The sequence below is a fragment of the Papaver somniferum genome, unplaced genomic scaffold (assembly GCF_003573695.1).
Source record: "Papaver somniferum cultivar HN1 unplaced genomic scaffold, ASM357369v1 unplaced-scaffold_21, whole genome shotgun sequence".
NCBI classification, from domain to species: Eukaryota; Viridiplantae; Streptophyta; class Magnoliopsida; order Ranunculales; family Papaveraceae; genus Papaver; species Papaver somniferum.
Window position 1 is genome coordinate 4928789 of NW_020631041.1, and position 24140 is coordinate 4952928.

Genomic DNA, 24140 nt, shown 5'->3' on the forward strand with positions numbered 1-24140 from the left:
TTTAACATTCTCAAAAAAGGAAGCAAATTCGAATGGACGGCAGAGTGCGAGGAAGCTTTTCGAAATATCAAAGAATACCTGGCTGAGATCCCTATATTACAAAAACCAGACCCTGATGAAGTGTTGGCACTATACATAGCAGCAAAGATGCAGTCAGCGCAGTATTGGTTAAAACCAACACGAAGATAGAGCAGCCCATCTATTACATCAGCAAGACTCTGAACGCAGCAGAAAGGAACTACACGAAGATCGAGCAGCTCATCTTGGCATTAGTATGGGCAACCCTGAAACTCAGAACTTACTTTTTGACTCACTACGTCCGCGTCCCATGCAAAGCTCCGCTAGAAGCAGTCCTTAAAAACGCAGGAAAAGTAGGCAGAATTGCAAAATGGAATACTCACCTAGATCAATTCAATATCATCCATGAGCTACAACACTCTCAGAAGTCACAAGTATTAGCAGATTTCCTAGCAGACTTACCATTGGATAACTGCGAAGAAGTCATCATCGAAGGACGAAAGGCAGCAGGACTACCAGAAATGGACGAAGGTAAAGACCCTATAGACATCTTGGAACCAAAAAATCCTAGGCAATGGGAAGTCTTCGTAGATGGGAAAAATAAAGAAGGGGCGGGGATAGGCATCGTAATCACCACCCCAACAGGAGACAGGATCATACATGCTTTCAGGTTAGAATTCAAGGGGCATACCAACAACATAGTTGAATATGAAGCAGTGGTGCATGCCCTTCAGTTGATAATAGAAATGGGCATAACTGACGTGCGTCTGACAAGCGATTCACAGCTGGTCATCCGACAAATAGGGTTGCAATATAATGTTTATGACAGAACATTGTCAGCATACATGGAATTGGTGCAAACACTGGCATCACAAATCCCAAACATCAAATTCCGACACCTGGCAAGGAAGGAACTCAGGCACGCGGATGCCCTGGCCTACATATCATCGATGCTCAGAAACGAGGACGTCAAAGCAATCAAAGTAACCAGGATTTACGAGCCTTCAATTGATATTCAAGAACTCGCTGCACAGCAAGGAACCACGCAGAAGAAGATATTGCAGATGATGACGTGGGAGAATTCATCGCGGATGATTTCCAAGAAGACGACATCATGGCTAAGGCAGATCAAGATGAACTTCAGCAAAGAAGAAGATTGGAGATCTGAGATTCATCTTTTCCTAAAAGAAAGAATACTACCCTCGGATCTAAAGCAAGCCAGAAAAATACAGTCAAAGGCAGGAAGATATGATCTGAGAAAAGAAATTTTGTACAAAAAATCTTTTCTCGGACCATTATTACGTTGCCTATCCAGATCCGAAGGACATTTGATTTTGAAAGACATACACCGCGGACGCAGGCAATCACAGCGGAATGAGATCCCTAGCAGATAAGGCGAAAACTCAAGGATATTACTGGCCAACAATGATACGAGACGCTGCAAGAATGTCACGAAGATGCGAAGAATGCCAGCGTTTCGCCAAAAAATCCACGCACCCGCAACAATGTTGAACCCAGTAGACAGCCCTTGGCCATTCTCAAAATGGGGCATAGACATCGTGGGTCCCCTAATCGAAGGATCAGGGAAGAGAAGATTTTTGATAGTGGCCACGGACTATTTCAGCAAATGGGTAGAGGCTAAAGCCCTGGCAAGGATCCGAGACGCAGATGTCTTCACATTCTTTTTCAAAACATCATTTGCAGGTTTGGCATACCAGCTGAGATTGTATCTGACAATGGCAAGCAATTCCAGGGAAAAAACATCGACTTACTCTTCGATACTTTCAAAATTCGAAAGAACAAGTCAACACCAATTTACCCTCAAAGCAATGGTCAGGCAGAAGCCACAAACAAAACCCTCGCACTCATCCTCAAAAAGCAGTTGGACGAATACAAGAAGCGTTGGTGTGAGCAACTACACAACGTTTTGTGGGCTTATAGGACAACTCGAAGATCAGCCACGGGAGAATCCCCATTCTTACTCACCTATGGAGCCGAAGCTATTATCCCAACAGAAATAATCATGCCAACTACGAAGACTGAAGCATGGGAGAAGAACCTCACAGCGGACATGATGTTGGAAAGGTTGGATGATCTAGAAGAGAGGAGGGAGGCAGCACTACAAAAAATGGAAAACTATCAAAGGAAACTAGCAAGGGAGTATAATAAGAGGGTTAAGCTTAGAAATTTCGTAGAAGGGTAGTATGTGCTGAGGACCATTCCCCAATACCAACGAGAAAAGAAGTGGGGAAAATTAGCACCAACATGGGGGGGACCCTTCGTCATACATGATGTTGCAGGAAATGGGTCTTATTATCTGCGCAACCTAAAAGGGGAGATCCTCAAACACCCATGGAATGCAAAATATCTCAAGCCATACTACCCGTAGAGGCAACGCAGACCTGCATCTGCGTGAAGAGCGCCAGAAGAAGAAAACGACGCTTGCGATCGACATGTTTCTATCTCTGAGAGAGGAATAGCAAACCTCAACCTATCAATCAAGCAAACTTTTGGCAAAAAATAGTCAATACATGGAGCAACATAGTAACAAGACGACTGCGTGTAAATATAACACCTCACGAGAACCCTACACCTGTAAATACAGCCTCCGCGTCAATACTTCATCCTCCTGTTTTTTACTATTTACTACCTCAGAGGTTCCATCAATGGAATTCTTCTAAATGTAACTCAACAAACTGAATAGACACTTTAACCCTCTTTCACCCGTGGACGTAGACACTCTGCTGTCGAACCACGTAAACACTGGTGTTAATTGTTGTTCTATTTTACTTGGGGAAAGTAGTCACCTACAATCTCTCGGGACCCCTATCAGCGTCTATAAGTGTAGGACCATGGGGAAGGCATCCAGCAGAAAGAGATACCCAACCAATCTTATGGCAGGGTTGACGGAATGAACGTACATTCCAAACAACTCATATCCTAGAACGCTGCCCGACCCCCACCGTCTGGGAATCCTCTGGCCCAGGATTAGCCAGCGGGGTGACAGGTCTCAAGACGTTCACGAAGATACACATATCTTCGGGTTCGCACTCAAACACTTCGCTATCCCTGATTACATTCAGTTATATTCCAAATTAACCATAACAATATTTAAAAAAAAAGTCGGACAACACAGATAAAAGTTAAAACAATGATCAATTCATTAAAAGTTGATTACAGGCTTAATGATACGCGGAAACAAGAAAATACAAAAGGAATCTCACGAAGCCTCATAATCAACAAAGATCAACTCTCTACAAAATCTACTTGGATGGTTCAACCCCACCAGCAGGTTTAGCAATCTTCCCCTTCTGCGTTGAAGGTACGCTCCCACCCGAGGAAGGCCCTGAAGAACCAGATGTAGGGGCGGGGGTTTCTCACGGCGCGGATAGCTCTTGATAAGGCCATGCTCGGTCTTAAGATCATACTCGATGCTATCCAGAATTTGTTAGTCTCTTCCACTAGTTGACACCGAGCCTTGTACGCAATAACAGTATTCATCATCTCAGCCTTTGACAACAACGAAAGGCGACTCACTTCCTTCGAAGCGGCTTGGGCAGCCTCGTCCCTTGCTGTAGCTAAACCTTTGTGATAATTAATCTGGCTTTCCTGATGCACTAATTGAGATTGAGCCTCCGCAAGCTCTTCATTTGCAGTGCGAAGCTGTCCCTGGAGCTCTGCAAGGAAAAGAAAAATGCAGATGGTTAGGTCCAGGAAATTACAGAATCACACTCGATAATATAAGCATATACCTTCGACTCTCGCCGAAGCTATTTCATATTCGTTAACAACAGCATCACGGGCTTCATCAAGAAAATCATACTCATCTGACAACTTCTTATAATCCGCTTGAAGGGTTGAAAGGGCGTACTGACTCGCATCTAATTCTACCTGTTTCATTGAATCCAAGTGACGAAGATGGTTGACCTCATTGTTTAAACCCTCCAGACCCTTGTTGAGCCGATACATATTTACTTCAAGATTTCTCTCAGACTCAGCTTGGCGTACCACATCAGCCCTAGACGCAGCTAAAGCTTTGCTAAGAGCACCAGCCTCAGCCCTAGCGTCATCTCTCTCCCTAGCAAGACGCTGAATGTAATCTTTAACATCAGAAGACTGAGAAGAACGAGCTTGACGCAATTCTTCTTCCAAGAGATTGATTTTAGCTTCCAATGATGAGACCTGTTCTCGGGATTCACGAAGATTATCACGCGTCCACAACAACGTTCCATTAAACAAACGACGATCATTGTTATATTTGTTCTGCATATCAATCATTTGGACTCGTCTGACCCGCCACTCCTCTGCCAGAGCATTATGTTCATCGGCACGAGCATTCCACTTATCAGCCTCGCTCTTTATCTTCTCTACCAACTCTGCGATGCGAGATTTCTGACGCTGCCGCTCTTTCCGAAGCCATACTAACTCAGGAACTCCACCCACTGAAGATAGGGGGGGAGGGAGACTCAGACAGAACACTAATTACAGTAAAGGACAACAACAAGGAAGAGAACAGATAATCAAACCTGTAACAGCCGAAGAATTCTTCTTGGCCTCCTCCAACTCACTACGAGCCATAGCAAGATCCAAGCGAAGCTTCTCCTCCTCCTTTCCTTGTTGCTCCTTAGCCTTGAGGAGACTCTTCAACTCACATATCTCCCTATCCCTATCAGCAATGACAGTCTCAGCCGCAGTAAGCTCCTCTTCCCGAAGACGAAGATTAGCCTCCAACTTAAGGTATTTGGCCTTAAAAAACTGGTACAACATGTGATTGCAATGCTCACTCCTCATCATCTGCGAATCATAAGATTAGAACACCCTGACTCTAAAAATTGCTAAAAATTGATACAAGGCAAAATGATAAGAGAACTCACCTCTAACATCCGCCGTTGTGGAAATCCATACTGATACCCATCAGCCAACGCCATCATATCAGCAACAGTCGAGGGAGCGTAGACTACTAGAGCAGCCTCCAAGCCCTGAAGATTCTTATCCCACGCTTCTGCAACCTGGTCCTCGGGAGACAATTGCATCATCTTACGGGTATAGACATCAGATTTCTTCTCACCCTCCACCACAGGAGCTGGATTGGGTACGAACATCAAGTTCTTCTTTTTAAACCAAGCTAAGATGGCATCATCACCCTCAAGGATCAGTGACTGAGGAAAATCATGTCCAGAAGACCCAACCGAGGCCTTACCCATGTCCGTGAATTTAGCACCCGAAGAGTTCGAGGCTACTCCCGCATCCAAATCTGGAAGGTCTCTAGCACCGCTCCTGATGAGTGCCAAATATTGTATATATTTATCCCTTTTTGTTGGCATTTTAACTCATCTTTTGTGCATTAATTCTACATTTTATCCCATATTCTGTATTTTCATTGTTTTCAAGAATAAATATTTTTATTAATTAATTTTGCATTTTTAGGTAATAAATAAAGTTCGGATGAGTCGCGGAGCGAAAAGAGCAGAAAAGTAGTGAAAAGCCGGGAGAATTACGCAAGGAAACCGCGAAGAATGTTGTGCACAAGACCAAAAGGCTAGCAATGGGCTTAACAAGGAAGAGATTGTTCTCACAAGAAGAAATGGGCTCAGAATTATCCCAAGCCCAACTTATCTCCCAAGCCAAATAACAAGACCCAAAGCCCATTCTCCTGTAGCCGTCAGATTGGATCCATCTACATCCAATGGTCGCAGCATCGTCAGTGCATCGAGGTCTGAAGATCCTGCTTCACACTACAGCACCTAACTCCATCTGGTGCCGTTAAATTCGTTGTATCTCGCAATCCAACGGTCGCTTAATCCAGTATCCTTGACGCTGTTCGATTCCTTCCAAATTCCACCATCCACCGCTCAGCTTCGCCGAACATCGAACTCGATGATCTCGCTACACACCATAGTGACCGAACCCTATGACCTAGCCAAACAGCCCCTTCTTCCCATTCTATCGACCTCCTCCTTCTTCTCCACCCTATTTGCAGACCTACCACCACCACCATACCTCACCTGCTACCACCTCGCCACTGCCATCGCCACCACCTACTCCATAACCACCTAACCACCTCCAATTCAGTAAACCCATCATCCCATACTGCAAAACCTATTCACCTAGCCAAAATTATTTCATCAAACCCACACTCACGCCACTGAACCCTAGGGTGTGGAGTTGATGAAGCAATTCAAGCTAGACACGGCAATTGACAGCGGAACAGGGAGCAAAAGAAGAAGATAAAGCATGGGTCGAAGAAAAATTCAGAGAATTAGGTGAGATTTCTCAACTTTCAAAAAAACCCTAATTTCTCAATTTTTGGGGATATTTATAGAAAACCCTAATTTTCTGTTAGGAAGGCATGGAGGAGCTAGAATAGGGATGTGGGTTCGAATTAGACCCATTACATTAGGTAAAATCATATACCTAATTTTACTGTTCAATTGGGTAAATTTGGGAATTGGGTGTAAGAACCCTAAAATGTAAATTGGGTATAAAAAGGGGACTGTGGTGTGTGTAATTTTCATGTTTGGACTAGCCTACATCCAGGACTCTCATGTCCTGTTAATTTTGAGTTTCTGCTTAATTTCAGTTCAATATGTGATATTCCTGTTAATTTCATTTTATGTTACTATCCATGTTCTGCTTAATATTGTTTCCTGTTAATTGTTATGCTCCTGTTATGTTTGTTATGTGATGTTATTTCCTGTTGTGTTCTGTGTGATTGTATTATCCATGTTATGTTTGTCTTAATTAGTTTGTGTGTTTGTTTCTACACATGAGCTTGTAAGTCCCCTGTTCATCTCACATGTTCTTATTCTGAGGTTTGATGTTTGACAACCATGAGGTCTCTTAACTGCAACATGTTCTAATTCCCCACTAGGGTGAGAAAAGAACTGAACCATGATGGTTAGCTATTAGGATGGTTTTTGCTGAGCTTAAAACAGTTTAGGCTAGTTAGATTCTTGAAAGATCACCTGATTTGTGATTAGTGGTGCTGTAAGAAGACCACTAATGCTAGGGGTCAGTGGTGGCTCTAAGGAATTAATTAGCTACATTAGTTAGTAAGCCACTGCCTAGTTAGTCTGTGATTGGTTGTGCCTTAAACAGACAGCCAATACTAGGGGTTAGCTAAGGCTGTAAGGTTGGTTAACTAGACATTTGACAAGAACTTAACCTAGGTGAACTGGCTAGGTAAAGGAAACTCTCATCCATCTCCCTGCACTTCCCATCCACAATTTCTTTTCTATGTTTGTTTTGTTAGCTTCACCACAACCCTGCCCTTGGCCTTAGGCCTTGGTTCATTCTTGTTTTGTTTTGCTTTTGTTCACTGTTTTGTTGCTGTTTAGTTTTCCTTTGCTTTGTTCCTTGTTTTGCCCTGTGTTGTTTTTGCTTGCACTGCCTTGTCTGTTTCTGCTACACTGCCACTTCTGCTGCACTGCTGCTGTAGCTGCTGTTGCTTGTTCTGCTGCAGTTGCTGTTGCTGTTGGCCTTGCTGTGCAGCTCTTGCTCCTGCTGCTGCCCTGCCACTTCTTTTCCTGCAGCCAAGCCAAAGACTGCTGCTGCTGAGCCCAAAGCTCAGTTCACTTCCAAAAGCCTCTGAAGCCCAGTTAAGGCCAAAGCCTAGTTCACTGCCAACCCAAAGCTCAAGTTCAAACTGAAGCCCAATTCAGTCAACTGTGGGCTTAACCAAAGCCCAGTTGTTTAAGACCAAAGCCCAAACTCATTAAGGCCCAATCCAATTTAACTGTGGGCTTAATCAAAAGCCTAAGTTTAAGGCCAAAGCCCATTTACACTTCAAAGAATAACTGAGCCCAAGGCTCAGTTCATTTCACAGGCCCAAGACCTAAAGTATTTCATTGTTAAAAACCAAACCCATTAAGCCCAACAGTTCCAAAAGGCTTCTAAGCCCAAAGCAAATCTAGGAACCCAATTAGCTAAAACACTTCCGAAACACACCCGATCTCTGTGGATCGACCCGTACTTGCACGAGCTACAACCGACGACCGTGCACTTGCGGTATTACTGTAGGCCCGTTTTTATTGCTTAATTTTATACACATCTCCGGGCCCACCAAGTTTTTGGCCGGGGATATTTTTTAGGATCTTTTAGAAGCCTGCCAGCTCCCCTATGGAACATCACTAGCATCCACGAGTCCCTTTCCCTTTCCATCCGCCTTGCTAGAGTTACCAATCACATCCCAATCATCATTTGGGGAAAGCAGGTTGAACTCAGAAGCCAGGCCCAGGGCAGCGTTTATGTCAAAACTATCCTCCGCAGAATAAATCCGACCAAAGGAAAACTCCTGAGACATAGCAATAATTTCACCACCAACACCCTCATCACCAAGGCCAGTTTTATCATCACCAGCATCACTGCAACCCGCAGGATTAGCTTCGGCATCAGCATCATGACAACCTGCAGGATTAATTTCACCACCAATACCGCTGCCACCAGCGGTAGTATTCCCTTCAACAAAATCTTCTTCATCATGACCTGGAGGGGATGCATCAGTACGCTCTTCCATATCATACATATCTTCATCCTCTACAAGCTCAGTCACAGGACTGTTAACTTCTTCATAAACCTCCGCCTCCTCGATTGTTGCGGTGGTGGACTGCTTGGGATTTATCCCCCTCTTCTTCGTCGCCTAAAAAGACAAGGCACAAGAATAAAAATCCCTGACTTTGAAAAGAATTTAAACTGCCTCAACTAAAGGACAAGGCATATGGAAATCTTACCTTGACAACCGCAGCATTCTTCGCCTGAAGATCAGCATCGGAACTCTCTTCGATCTCCATCAACAAATCGAGGGCATATTGGAAATTCATGACCCTCCAAAATTTCAAATGACAAGAAGGAAATTCCCCATAACGAGCAGGAGGAGCCGCACGTATCTGGATATCTGCGGTAGACGACATCCTTGTGGACCTGGAACCCACCCCCAAGCCCAGGGACCAACAACCTCAATAACAGTTGCGTGCCATTCATAGTCATGATCACGCTTGATGATCTGCTCACGAGTAGAAACACACAGTTTTGTTAGTAGAATTCTCTGTACCCGGGACGTACTTCACCTTAGCACCACTTACTTCACTCAAGGCGGATCTCACCACGAGGAGCGGCAATATTTCCGAAGACTCACACTCCACGGTTTACGATTCCTACTGTTAACATAGTCACCGAAAAGACTTGTAATTAACTCTCAGGCGTATACCACTCTCTTTCCTCCTCAGGATTGGGAAACATAAAAGTCATCATTGTCTCTCCTTTGCTCCGAAGATAACACCCCTCAGTGCACGAAGATAATTCCCATGAAGTTGGGAAATAGAGCGACAGTGTGTATGTTCTTCGAAGAACCCTCCTCGACCAGCAGCACATCATAATAAAAAGAATCCCCAGACTTGTACAAAGGCAACATAAGACCCACTTCTTCAAAGGCCCCCCAACCGTGGTCCAGCAGATGAAATTCATCAAACTTATGTCGATATCATCTCATAAGTATATCATCATCAGCAGCGTAAAACGAACATCGAATAGCTGAAGACCATGCTTTTCCTTGAAAACCTCCAGATCAATATGTTTGAAGGTCACTTTCTTCTCCCCAACAGCGACTACGTATTTCCTTAAAAAAAATCTTCCTCCTCCACGGGATCAGGCGCAGAACTCTTCGAAGGGTTTCTCTCGGAAGCTTTCCTCTTAGGATGAACCTTAGATACATCAGTCTTCGAAACCACTTCTTTCGAAGACCTACCCTTGGGTTGAGACACTGGAAGGGGGGGGGGGGGGGGGGTAGAGGATGTTGATGAGACGCGGAAGGAGGCGCCACTGACCGAAGAGGTAGGACATCCAGCGTTCTCTTAGGATCATCACGCGAATTAACTAAGGGACGAGAAACAGCATACCGGGAGTCAGGAGCCTATTTTGGCCGGTACCCCTTCTGCGTATTCCCTCTATGCGACTCACCCCTCTTAGAAGATAAGTGACTCTGACCAGAAGAAAACGAAACCCTATGAACGCGGGCATCACCTTGGGAAGATTTAGACGAACCTCCACCAGGCGGAGAAACATCAGGATCCCTACGCGGAGGAGATCTACGCGGACTAGGCGGTGGAGTTTGATAAGAAACCCGCGGACGGTCAGCCATGTCTGCGTAGTACACAAACAAGTTTCAGTTTTCCGCGAAGACAAAACAGAAGTAAAAAAACCCAATTTCATCCAGTTATTCATAATCATGAACCAGATGGAAAATAAGAACAAACCCTAAATAAAAGGGGAAATAACAAATAGGGGCAAACATATACGAAGGAAGAAATCATTATTGTTTATAATAACGAACAGGGGCAATCATACACACACTTACATATATGTTCTTCATCACAAACACATATAGCAACAGTTCATCAAAAGATAATCAAGACACAGTAAAACCACCTAACTATAAACAAAAAATTAAGCAGAAAGCCTCGACGAACAGTAGAAGCAGCAGAAAACCTCGACGAACAACAGTAGCAGCAGCAGAAAACCTCGACGAACAACAGTAGCAACAGCAACAGAAAACTTTGAGGAGCAACAGTAGCAGCAGCAGCAGTTAATAACAAGGATACAAAAGCAGAGAACAAAGAATGAAAATTCCGAGGAAAGAGAAGGAATGAAATTTATGATTAGAGAATTTTCACATTCCTTCTCATATATACATGCAAAGAGAAATAAAAACTGCCCCACTACCCAAGAAGAAGTTATTACAAATAGTGGAGAACGTGCCCTAAAATCTAGGAAAATAGTAAAGATATGATATCACGCGTGGACAGCCAAGAGTCACTTTATCCTATCCCTAGAAAGATCTAAGATCTACGGTTGGGGATAGTCAGACTGACGCAAACAAGACAGGGGCAGAGTACAGCTGTCTACCGCGGACAGACATCTCAACTACCCGCATTAAATACCCTCAAACAGCATACGTGTCAGTCAGCCTGTATTGGAAGCGCAGATAATACTGCATATCCAAACAGAACACGCAGATGCAGCCGAGAACACGAAGACTTCTGCGTGAGTGACACAAAACACAAGAGGATAATGTTATAACGGGCTTCAGAAGTGGACCCCACGTAACCTCCCTATAAATACCCCTCTCTCCCAAGTGAAGGGGGGGCCGAAAAACATTGAGAGGAGAATAGGAGAGAGACAGAGAGATAGAGAAAGTGTAAGTGAAGTTCCTCCTGCTACGCAGGCTTATATTGGTCTCAAAGTCATTCGACTATTTCTGTAACCTTAATACATATAATGAAAAACCCAAACCCGTAGACAGAGATCTGAGTGATGAATCATATAAGTTAATCGGTTCATCTATATTCATGCATTTATACTTTATATGTTCAATTCGATACTTATGGTATATCATGTTCGTACATTTTATATTTCATCCACTGTTTATCTTATTGTATGAGCCAAGAACAATGATTGTAGTTGATGAGACGAGGAAGAGTATTACAACTCTGAGTCAAGGATTCGACATAACCTATCCATTCCCCTCAGGCGCAGCTTATTCACTCTATTGTCATTAGTCTGCGCGCATTATTTGTGAATACTCAGATGACACCAGATCTTTGTGTTCACAAATATTCCTTTTACGAGTTTTATTCAGTGATTCTCACGTCTTCAATGTTTAACACATACAAAGATATTTTCTGTATCCACATTTACAAGGTTTTCTTTTCTCTTCTTATGATGCAAGTAGTGTAATCTTCCGAAAAATAGTTGTGTTTCTCAAGATGCTGAATAGAATGTCACTTTTAAGACTACATGGTAATTGTAGTGGTAAATTAACTAAGAACACGTGGAAGCATCTCGGAAGGAGGACCACCGCAGCAACAAAATGAGACGCACTAGATCATACCTCTGACACGTCAGCCGAGATATTTACCACCTAGGCGAGAGCAACATTGCTAATAGGGGGTACCGGATTCCACAAGAAGGTATCAAATGCATATAAGACAAAGGACTTTTTATTTTTTCCTATATACATTTTGGTACCCTCCTGTGGAATCCGGTACCCCTCATTAGCAGCATTGTGGGAGAGATCAACACAAGTTATAAATATCCGAAAAGATAAATGGCTAAGTTTAAAAAAAAGTAACAAAGCATTCAATGCAATTTAAAAAGGACACGAAAAGTGAACAGAGATCCAGAGCACGGTAGGATCCAGTCCCTTGCGTCCAGCAATACGAACTCTATATCGGGTCATATAAAAAAGCATATCGAGAGCCAGTTAAGGATATATCATGGATGGTACTCCAGGGATACAGGCCACCACCCAGGATTAGAACACTTCAACTAAGAGGTACATGCCCAACACTATAATGTTGGTTGTATCAGAACTTATGTCCAACTAAGAAGATGGGTATAGAGAAAAACATAGATGGTTTTGATGTTTACTAGGTGAACGGTGTTTCTCATATCTGTCTGAAGGCCTCCGTCAAAATGAACCTATCCTAATGGACTGAGATACTGGTCTGACTAATATCAACACACTGGCATATTCAACGGTACCAGTGGTCGATAATCCTAACTCTAGGTCAACACAACTGGCATATACAAGGGTTCCAGTGGTCGACTTTATTGAATTCATTCCAGTTGGTCTGGTATCTTTTTCTTTTTTCTTTTTTTTTTTTTTTTTTGTATCTCAATCACTCTAATTCACCCTAGCATTGGTAACAACTTGAATCGTGAGCCCCACCTAATCACTTAGAGAAACATAGTTTAAAAACAAAACAAAATAAAAATAGAAGTGAAAATGACTCAAAGAGATATGGTGAAACTATCATGTTATTTCTAACACATGAGCTCTGTGCTTTTATGAATAGACTCTTTAGATGTTGCCATCTAGTCAGATTGGTTCCTCAACTCCTACAACCAAAATTCTTCCATCCAATTAGATTGGTTAGTGCCATCCTTAATAGGGATAAATTTCTAGGCTCTGGAGTTTATTTGTGCAACTAAAAAGTTTCTCCTATACTCCCAAACTTAAATCTAACATTGTTCTCAATGTTCTAAAGATCAAATTAAAAGCATGAACAAGGAGAAACTGTTACCATTTGAAGCAAAAGAGATAAGGAAAGATATTACCGTGTTGCATGAGAATGGGTTACCTCCCAGGAAGTGCTAAGTTTAATGTCTTCAGCCAGACTAAGAAAGGGTTAGTCACCTTATAAAACCATAAAGTAATAGTCGAAATATCTGTGGGTCATCAAAACCAAATCAAGTAAAAGGAATCTGCAACATGCCAAGAAAATGAACAAATAAAGCACACCCTTGTCTAGTTTCCTGTTTAAGACAACTACATCTAGTTGTGGTTCAGGTTCAGGATCTATAACTGGGTCCAAATAAAATATTTTCATGGGTTGCGTTTCCTCATAGGTTAGATCCAAATGTTCAGGTTCTAGAGTCTGGAAAAACTCAAATAAAAACTTAGAAGCACATAATAATAACCTGAATAATTGAGGATCCTCTAAGTCAATCAGATTTGACTTACACAGCTGACCACAATGAGAGTGGTGATCTTCCTTAAACAAGTATGTCGACCCTAATCTCCTAAAATAATTAGGTTTAGTCTCAAAACTTAATATTCGACACATTTGAAAATCAAACATTCCCACATTTGGAAGAAAAATATTTGGTGGGAAAACAAAGTCAATCTGAGTATCATAGCCTGGGTAAACCACATCAATCAGTGGATGGGTTTATAATAACTGAAATTTCTTGTGGACATCACTAGGTTCAGGAAAACGTGTATGAAGATAATCTTGTAAAATGGTTGAGGCACATATGTCAAGTCCCAACTGAGGGACCTTTCTAAGAGTTAAATCACATGGAGAATGATAATCACCCCAAAACTTAGAGTTTTCAGTGTCTCTAGAAAGACTAGTCACAACTTCCCTAATTTCAAGGTCATCTAATTCATGAAAATGGTCAATTGATTCTTCTAAGTCGGGTACGTCCTCACTCATCTCGACGAGTCCATTTTCTTTTTCTAAGTCTATTGTTTCTAAATCGCTAGACTCAAAATATACTCGTTCCTCTAAACCTTTATTAGCTTCGTAATCAAAAGGAAATACTACATCGTCTAAAACGGGGGTATCTCTAGTCAAATCCTCGTCTTTTTGAATAGGTGAATAATTATTAAAATTATTTGGATTTGAACTAGAAATAATATTATTATTAAGCTTAGTTGGAGTAGCAAATTCCTGATCACTACGCCTATTTATTTCAAATTATTCATCAACACTATTCTCATCATAATCATTATAATAACATGAAAATGGTTGAACCTCATCTAAACAACAAGTAGTGTTACCAATTATATCCTCGTCATCTTGATTTTGCAAATAACTATCCTCATTTTCAAGGGTATTATTGGAGACACTGTATTGAAAATTAAGATTATTTCGAGCAATTCTTTCGTTCATCTCAGCTATCAGCTTGAGGGATTCCTCTATAGAAAGTTTTCTTTCGTCATAAACTAAGTTATTCGTCTCAGCTATCCTACGTGTCGACTCTTCTAATTTCCTGAGAGACTCTTCTAAAACGCGTAAAAAGGAACAAAAAAGAATAATAAACCTAAAACAAATCTAAATACAAATCCCCGGCAGCGGCGCCAAAAATTGATGTGGTTTGTAGATAGTGGTAAAAGTGGTTCGATTCTCAGACTTGTGAAGGATATTAATTAGACTTAAATTCTAATATTAAAATAGAAAACTCACTAAAAATTATAGCAAACTCAATCAAAGTTGATATCAATATTAAAATAACACTGAGGCTAAGATTCCACTATTTTCCAAATTCAAAGTGATTTTATCCAATATTTATATGCATGCAATTTTCTTGTTCAATTTGATTCTTACTATTGCAACAAGTAGATTTTCAAAAGCAATAATTGTAAATACCAAGCATGAAGCATCAAGAGTCTATAAACTAAGCATACTCCATCAAAATAGATCACAATCACTCAAATAAAAATCATATTCAATAATAGTCCAAGGCAAATAATCATAATAATAATTGCAATAAATTAAATTAAATAGATTGTACCGATTTTTGTTGGAAAAATAGCTTACTCTATCGCCTCAGCAATGGGGTTTAGCTCCTCATATCAAAAACAGGTTCAAAAAAATAAATCATGGCTCAAAAGGTGGTTTTATTTAAGAGAATATATAAAACAACAGATCTGCAACAGTGTATAGATGTTACAGAAGTCACCGTTACAGTTGGTGTTGCAATACTGAAGATATATGTTACTAATCAACTGTTACAGGATCAGAAATTTAAGACCCTAGAATACGACTGTCCTGCAACATCTTAATGTTCTTCAGCTGTTAAACAACGACATTGTTCTGCGACTATTTCCCGTGCGTAAATGTTCTTCACATTCTTCCTCTTCAGCAGCAGCAGAAACAGAGTTTGGTAAAGCTCTGATTTCTTCTTCTCTGGCTCTCCTTAGGTCCCCAAACTCTCGACACCCCTTCTATATGACCCAAGACATCTATTTATATCAAAAATACCGATTAAATCTCTCCCAAATCTTCCAAAATCTCTTTCCTTCTCTTCACGGCAAAATTGCGGCAATTTCTTGTTTTAGAATTTCTACGCGTTTCTGAGCTTTCCTTTTTATTCTAAACTCTTCCTTAGATAGATATAAATCTTTGGGAAGGTTTACATCACTTTAATCTCTCTAAAATTTCCTAAAACAGGTCACACACGTGACTTTCCATATATTTCTGTTGTGATAAAAATCCGTCGATTGAGCCTAATCTAATCGATTTAAACACCCATATCAGATTCCTAGACCCATAAGGAGTCTATCCTATGAAAATCAGAGGTTTAATCGACCTCAAACTCCTTCAAATCACGATTGCCAAAACTGCCAAATATTTCCCGCCAATTTTCTGGATTTGAAACCGTGAAGAAGAAAGGGCGCCCCTATCCATAGTAGGGGTGCCTTTAGCAGCTTCCTTAAGGGGTGTCCTGGGGTTTCCCCTTATCCAAGCCGGGGGTCCGAATAGCAAGTGTCCTCCGGGTGCTTTCCGTCAACTTTTCGAGCCAATTTTTTCCAAAAATGTTTATTAGCCAAAAATACCTACAAATAAATAAAACACCATGATAAGTACAAAAATGAGCCCTAACAATATATAGAATCGATACAAATCAGACATAAAAATGTGTCTATCACTACTCCGCTGCGTGTACGAATACATGTATTACGAGTTTAGACTTATAACAGTTTTCACAGTTTGTAAGACTGATAACACTGTCTTGTATCCGAATCTGTAGTAGTTAAATATTTCTCTCTAAATCGGTTCAAAACATTCCTGAATAACATCAATGACACATATCATTGTTCCAGGCTATTTTCGAATGATAAAACTTGAATCATGACTTTGATTCCTAACAATAAATTGTCCTTGACCAAAATTCAGAAAGTATGAAAAAATGTTCATTAAGCTTAGTCATTATATTTCGAGAACTAATTATCAAGAAAAACTTGACTCGAAATTCTTGTATATGCATAATAGTCTAATTAGTTATGCGACATCGCCTTAGTGATAGAAAAGTGAATATATCTTGAGAAATAGGTGGTTCAGTCTCCACTTACCTTTTGTTGATGAAGTTCTACAAAAGCTCTGGTTGATTTTCGCCTTTAAACGGTAGAACGCAATGATGACTGCCATGATCCTCTGTTTCTCAACTACATTTCTATCCTAGTCCGAGACTTAACTAATTGTAGACTAGAAATCAAGATATATTTTTGACAACAAGCTTGAGATAACAACACTTTTGAGTTCGACCGAGAAATGCTCTAAAAACTACTAAGGAATACTAGTTCTTTATAAGTTAGAGAGTTGTATAATGAGGTTGGGCGTATTCTTGAATAGAAAAGAAGAAAGTTTATCCCTAAATATTTGTAACCCTTTCACACAAATACGAATAAGGTATTTTTCTCTCGTGTACATAGGCAATCATACCGAACTATGTATGTTATTTTTGTGATATGCGTTGGTGTTATTTTCTTTAGTCATTGGTTCATTTGGTGTTAGATGGTATGAGATGTGTAATTATATTTTAAGCTACTACATTTTGATGCTTAAAAACATGGATTATGGATCATCATTTTTTGGTAAAGCATCATCACTTTGGCTGATCTTAAGGATACAAAGTTACTATAAATCTTTGTTTAAAGCTTGGAAATTTGTAGTGGTAAAAGGACACAAACTCTCGTCAATTATAAGTGTTCGTGTTGTTTGTACTTAATGTATACGATCTTGTTATATGATTTTTCAAAATCCTAAGTACTTTATGGTTTTTGTTTTTGTTTTTAAGATTCAGAAAACTTTCTCATACTTTGAGTAAGTAAAATTTCATTTTGGTAATGCAAAAGGATATTATAGTGTTATGCTTTATATTTTTAAGAGATTTATAATTTCTTTTGTGCAAAACCCTAATAACGTTGTTTTTCAGGCTTCCCAATTCATAAGTAGCTTCAAAACAACTTAAAGGTTTAATCCTCATATCCACCCTCATAATAAGACAGATTTTAGAAATTTATGGTAACTTCGACCCGTGACTTCTTAAAAACCCAAGTCTAAGAAGAGAAAAATTGAAACTATAGTGGCAACAATCTTTGGCCAAAATAATTTTCCACAATGAGTAGCATACACAATAAAATCAGTGTCTAGGAAATTCTTGGATTCTCATTAGAAAAGCTAAAAGTGTCTCCGGTAGAATCATAGTAACTTCGCCAGCGTGTTAACATAATAATATAATTCGTGTCAGTAGGAAGCATCACCTCATGACTAGGAGTCAATAGTCGAAAACCTTTTGTCAAGTAGTTCTTTTCCGAGAAAACATGTAGGATCCACTTAAAAAGTATCTTAAATGGATACGTAATGATGCAGTAATTTGCAAATTCCTTCCCGCAAATTTTGAAGGTGAAGCCTTAACTTGGTTGGATCCCGAAAATACCTAGCGGAGACTTAGAAAAAAAAATCATTTATAAATATACATGTATAACAATAGTGCTTGACTGGGAATTAACAGGTACTGCTCACCCTAGCAAAAAGATATACAAGGAACCTCTAAGATCTTTGAACGATATATGGATAAAATTGTACGCCGATATTGAGAAGGTATATCTGGTAATAAATGTACGGATTTGAGAATATTCCAGGGAAAAAGACGCAGTCTATGTGACCATGTATAACAATAAATCTACAACTTTAAATGGTATAAGAAGATTGCAAGAGCATCATGTTAGAGCATAGTTCGGTTGAACTCACCAACCGTTGGTATGTCAAGTTTGGTTGCCATATTTTAGTGTGTCAAAACTCATCTAAAGTCACTTGATTGCATACTAGAGTCAACTTCGTTTAGGTTAGACTAGAAAGTCTAGGAATATTGAGACATACAAGTATTACTCCGAAGACCTGAAGAATGTGAAGAAGAAGCAAACTACAACGACGACGTCATCCTTCCTCTTGAGGTTTATTATATTGACTTAAACTGTTTCATTCCTAGCGTATCTTTGAAGTCGTGCTATGTTGAAAACATAACTATGAAACTGCATATACTGCACATATTGTATAATACTCTAGTGATGTGACATGGTCATATTTGTATGATCAAAGTATTAGGGAATTAGACTACGAAGTATAACGCTTATCTTTTGAACTTCGTAGATATGACATCGACATAATCTTGTATATACTGTCATGATTATGTGAATGGGTTATGGTGAAGATTTTTCATCCTAGGAAACAATGTTTTACATTCGTTTAAAGGAAGTACATTCATGAACTTGTTTTATGAATCAAAAGGGAAATCATTAGGCTTATTGGTATGGTTATTCATGGCAAATCTTTGGATTACCAATATGTGTGAGATGGTAGAACCAATTGTAACTTTTTTATGTATCTTGGTATAACTAATCACAATGCTTGACTTATGATTTGGTATGACTAGTTTTTTAATAATTGGTGTAACCGATCCTAAACAATCACCATGAGATGGTACGATCGATATTTGTAATTGGTGTGACCGATCATAGAGTGTTGTGTAACCGATCCTTGTAATTGGTAATCGGTCCTGGTAATTGGTGTAACCGATCCTGGTAACTGGTGTGACCAATCACAAGCAATACCATGGGAATATGGTAACCGTTCTTGGTAACTGATGTAACCGGTCCTGTTAACTTGTGTGATCGATCACAAGTATTTCCATATTGAGGTATAACCGATCCTAGTGATTGGTATAACCCATTGAACCCATGTATGTGATTTGATATTTGATCAATCACATAGTTATCTTGGAATGCAGGTCAACCAATTCTAAACTTGTTTGGAAGTGTGGTATAACTGATTCCAAGAATGTAAATCCATGTAAATATGAATACGGATGTACAGTGAAAATATGTCAACATACTTAGAAAAACGTACAATAATTGTTATCATTTATTGTTCAAAGATATTCCTTAGTTCTCAAGGAGATCCTTTGCCGAAATAAATTGAGAATCTTTTAATTAAGGTTTTTGGTTTTATATGCTTTAATTACCAGCAATTAAATGCATATTTCTAGAGAATAAAAATTAGTAATGTGCATTTACTAATTGGGGATTTTCTATTGAGAGATTCTGAAAATTTTGGACAAGCATTTATCGAAATTAGGAAAACCGAATTTTGCTATTCATTGCACATCTTGAGAATGTTTTCGATTTTGGAAATTCTTTGGTGTCCAAACATCCTTGGTCTATAAATACTTAAGTTTGCATTTCTAGAAAACTATCCTAAGAGCCAGGAAAACTTCAATTCTTGTTGTTTCTGGTGGAGCCATCTATTCGGAGAGGAAAGTATCCTAATTACGTGAAATCTCTTACGACCCCTCGTTTAAATACTTCTGTGGGATCAAGAAGCTCTACGAGTACCGTTGGTGGGAAACCAGGTAATTATCGTGTTATTAGTTTTCGATTGACTAAGGGTTGTTGAAAATTTGATTGCACTTAGTTTGTTTATTCTTGAGAATCTTCTCTTCTGATATAATATTCACTCAAACTAGATCGAAGTATCGACGAGATCTTTAAAATTGTTTGTAGATCTAAAGACATCTTGTGATAATCCATTGTTAATAGACCCCCTTCTGTGTGTGATTGATCACAAGAGATTCAAGTGGTGTTGTGCATGTGTTTATGGAAGATTAAAGAAGATTTGAAGACAAAGAAGGTTTCTTATTAGTTCTCATATCTTTGTGTGTGCACAAACCTTGATCGGCTGGGATCCTGCTAGAATCAGATTTGTTCAATTGATTAGTTGCGTGAGATCAGCATTCTCAATATATATTTTTGAGATTTATTTTGATTGAGTGTGAATCCAAACTTAACTGCTTTTATAGTTATTGGATAGATTGATATAACCAGAAAAAGGAGTTTATTAGATTAAACGGAAGAGCCTTTGCGTATGACTTGAGATATTTTTATCTTGAAAGAATCAATAGAGTTGTTACCAAACAGACTTGTTGCTCCTGTACTGTTTGGAGTACGATCCAAAGGAATTGTACCAGTACGTGACCTTTGAAGTCGGAAGCGCAGGGATACTAAGGAAACTAAGTGAACTAGGGGTAGTTGCTTGGTCTCAACTATACAAAGTTGGTTTAGATTTTGTATAACAGCTTAATTCTGAGAGTATTTAATTCTGGACTAGGTCCCGGAGTTTTTCTGCACTTGCAGTTTTCCTCGTTAACAAAACCTTGCGGTGTGATTTACTTTCGTTTTCTGTAATTATATTTGTTTATATAATTTAAAGTAAATTGCAATTTACGTTAACTCCGTTATACTTGATAGTGATCCTATGAAGTTTGGTTAAGTCAGGAGCTATTATCAAGTATCACAATTTGGTAGTCGTATTGTCTCGATCTCGTATGCATAGACAATCACACAAAGTATGAATATCAAAGTTGTTGTATTGTCTCGGCTTTGTCCATAGACGATCACACTTGGTAAGAAGACTTATAGGGTGAAACAAAAAGATTGTGGTGTATTTGGGTACCCTCGTCTTTTCACATCATGTTGCTCGAGAATAGATACAAAACGGACATTCAAATTTAGAAAGAAATCAAGATCCCCCCAGGGGGGCTTCCCCATACACAGAGCCAAAACAGTCAGGTAAGATGTCAGAATCCCAACAAAAAAATCAGGTACAAGGATGACAAAAATCTCGGATAGAAAAACCCCGATTCGAGGATAAAGTTTTCATGCCTCTCGACATGCCACTGGAGGAAGTCTTCAAAGAAGTCGAGTAATAAGTGACACAATTAGGGGTGAATCCAAGAACTATGAGATTAGGGTGCAAAAAATTGTTATGGGGTGCAAAAACATGCCTACATATAAAAAATTTCTTCTAATTGAGTCTAAAATAGACTTTGGAGCCAGTTGGGTAGGAGGTGCAAGTGCATACCCTTGTAATTAGCTGGCTCCACCCCTAAACACAATCTATCGCTGAAACCAAAAAATGCAGCCAGAAAAGCCGAGAAACCACCTTGAATACTATGCTTATCATCAATTCAGAGGGAACTCCAATAACAATGGTAAAAACGTAAAAGGGATTGTACAACATATATGATCCGAGATGGATATTTACCAGCTTCAGTACAGAAACCACCTCCACCCCCGTAGGCACATGTTCCTTAAATGTAATACAATTTCCTATTCATCGATGCAGGACCTGCCATTAAAAAAATGTGATCATAACCAAAAGAGAGAGCTCGGAGAAGGAGATCTTCGGCGTTGCAAATACTTTATCAACGGAGGCATAGATGATGCAACCTATTTCTATCTCAGCTAAAGACGTGCCTATGAATGGGCAGGCCCATAGTCCATGGAGACCCGCTGGCGATAACCTTGATCCTTGAAGATCCATGAGTCGGGTGTGACCCGAATTCTGGTGGATAGTGGAAGTCATGTTTGGGAGTGCCCCATATGCCTCTCAGTGGACCTGATGCCCCAATTATCCTTCCCAAGCCCAAACTTTCCCAACCCATCGTTTTGGTGGTAGTTGTTAAATTCCTATTTCTTGCCAAACATTTCCTGGTTGCTATAGAATTTGATAAAACAATACCACAAATTAGGAGAAGTCCCTTATATATAGTTGGTCTCAGCACAAAAATAATATTTTCTTTCAGTGAAAAAAAAAAAAAACTTCGTCAGAAACTAAAAATCTGTCTAAAGATCATTAACATGGAAGAAAACTTCGATCACCACCAACATATTAAACCCAATACGTTCCCGGAACACGACGAAGATAACACCAGTGACTCTGAAAATTCTTCCAATCAAACCCAAACAGTTTCTCAATCTGATTTGTTTCTTCCTCAACTTAATCTTGTCATGCTACTTTGTTCTTCGTTTCCGTCATCATCGTCGGAAGACAGTTTAGATGAATATGAAAATAGAAATAAGAAAAACTTAAATAGTGGTGCACGTAAAGCAAATTTTCGTTCGAGATCACGGAGTTATTGTAATCGAGAAAAGAAACCGAGGTCTTATCAAACAAAAATGAGAGATTGCAGGCATTCCAGAAGGATGTAAAGAAAAAAGAAGTTTTTTATTGATGAGGTTGACAATTCATGCCATTTCGATCGCGGTTATTATGCATAATTCTTTGAGTTGGTCTTTGTGCATTCTTCATAATTTTGTAATGAATATATTTTTGTTGGTTGTGTTTAATCTCTTTTTATGGTTCAGAATTGAGTTTCTTCGGTTAAAGGAATTTATTTAATTTTGGATGAATTTATGAACAGTAGAACTCATGAGAATCCAATATGCGTTATTGATGTACATGTACATAAAAAAAACAAATGATTACACCACAGTACCTTCGTTTCAGGAAAAGTGATATTTTCATCGTCGTTTCAGAAAAAGTGATACTTTCACCTTTTCATTGTTGTCCTATGAAGTAGAAATAAAATGATCGAATGAATCGAAATCTGTCTCAAATACAAGTCTTGTCGAGCGTTAAACCTGAAAAACTCGATTGTACCAGATAGAATGAAGCGTCATGTGAAAGATGTCATACTTCACCGGTTCATAATGCCAAAGAAAATGTTTTTGCGCCATCTTCACCTTCTTGTGCATCTCTATATACTTCTCCTCTGGTATTGCAAGGAGTATCTCCTTCAAATTGGGAATATCTTTCTCTGCGACAAAAACCGCAAATGACTCCCAATCTAAAGTCTCAAAGAAAGGAAGAACATAGTTATCAGATATAATCACAGGGACACACTCGAAAAAGATAGCCTCGACCACCCTTGGAGTAGCCACCTCATACCCTTTGGCAGAAATGCAGTACTTGCTCGTCTTCATGCGTTGGGTGTAATTCATTTCTGCAGTGACGGATTTATTCATCTTGCCATAGATTTGCATGTCAGGGTCTTTATTCTCCCAGAATGCTAGTAGGATAGGACGGAGATATCCGTGTAAGTTTCCTGCGAAGAAAGCCAAAGTTTGTCTTTCTGAAAGAGGTTTCCCTCCTATATCTTTTAGAAGATCATCTTTTGAAAGAACTAATGTTTGAGCAAGAGCGACATCCTTTCCTAATACGAAATCATCACTGACATCCGCATTGCTGAAAGCTCTGATGCATCCATTCATAAACGGTCTTGTCATTATTGGGGCCTAAGGAAATAAAAATTGTTAAGATGCCAGAACTTTGAACACGAAGGATCGTAGGAGAACTTGAGAAGCATACATACCCAGTCATGGCTAGCAGTAAAGAAATGATCGGCACCTCCTGTTCTGTTCCAGAAAGGATATTTTGCCTTGATAATGTCCAAGTAGTCGCTCAGTAACTTGATAAAGTTGGATTTGTCGCGTGTTTTGCGATCATACAAACTGCTGTACCTAATCCTTTCTGAACTAAAAGGTAAGTAAAATAGGTGAGCTTTATTCGGGTCTTGAACAACAAATCTTGTGTGTTCCTGCATCTGTTTCATAAACCATCCTTCAGACGCATATACTCCCCAAAGTTTCGGGTCATGGAAAAATGGTTTTTGGCCTTCCTTGTAAATGTAAACTTTAAGTATATCTTCCATCAACTCAT

The 24140-nt window shown here is 39.6% G+C and overlaps 1 protein-coding gene across 1 annotated transcript; it reads right to left on the reverse strand.

Annotated features, from left to right (window-relative positions):
* Positions 1–23012: 23012 nt before the first annotated feature.
* LOC113340332 (probable glycosyltransferase At5g03795) lies at positions 23013–24140 on the reverse strand. The gene is made up of 2 exons (XM_026585539.1): positions 23794–24140; positions 23013–23716 (listed from the first exon to the last, which is right to left on the reverse strand). The coding sequence occupies exons 1-2, from the start codon at positions 24130–24132 to the stop codon at positions 23057–23059; spliced, it is 999 nt and encodes a 332-aa protein (XP_026441324.1). The 5' UTR covers positions 24133–24140; the 3' UTR covers positions 23013–23056.

Excerpts from the sequence above, each read along its gene's own strand:
- LOC113340332 (XM_026585539.1), bottom strand. The coding sequence starts at position 24,132 with ATGGAAGATATACTTAAAGTTTACATTTACAAGGAAGGCCAAAAACCA. Across the intron at positions 23,717-23,793 it reads TTACTGCTAGCCATGACTGG|GCCCCAATAATGACAAGACC; the intron begins GTATGTATGCTT and ends TTATTTCCTTAG.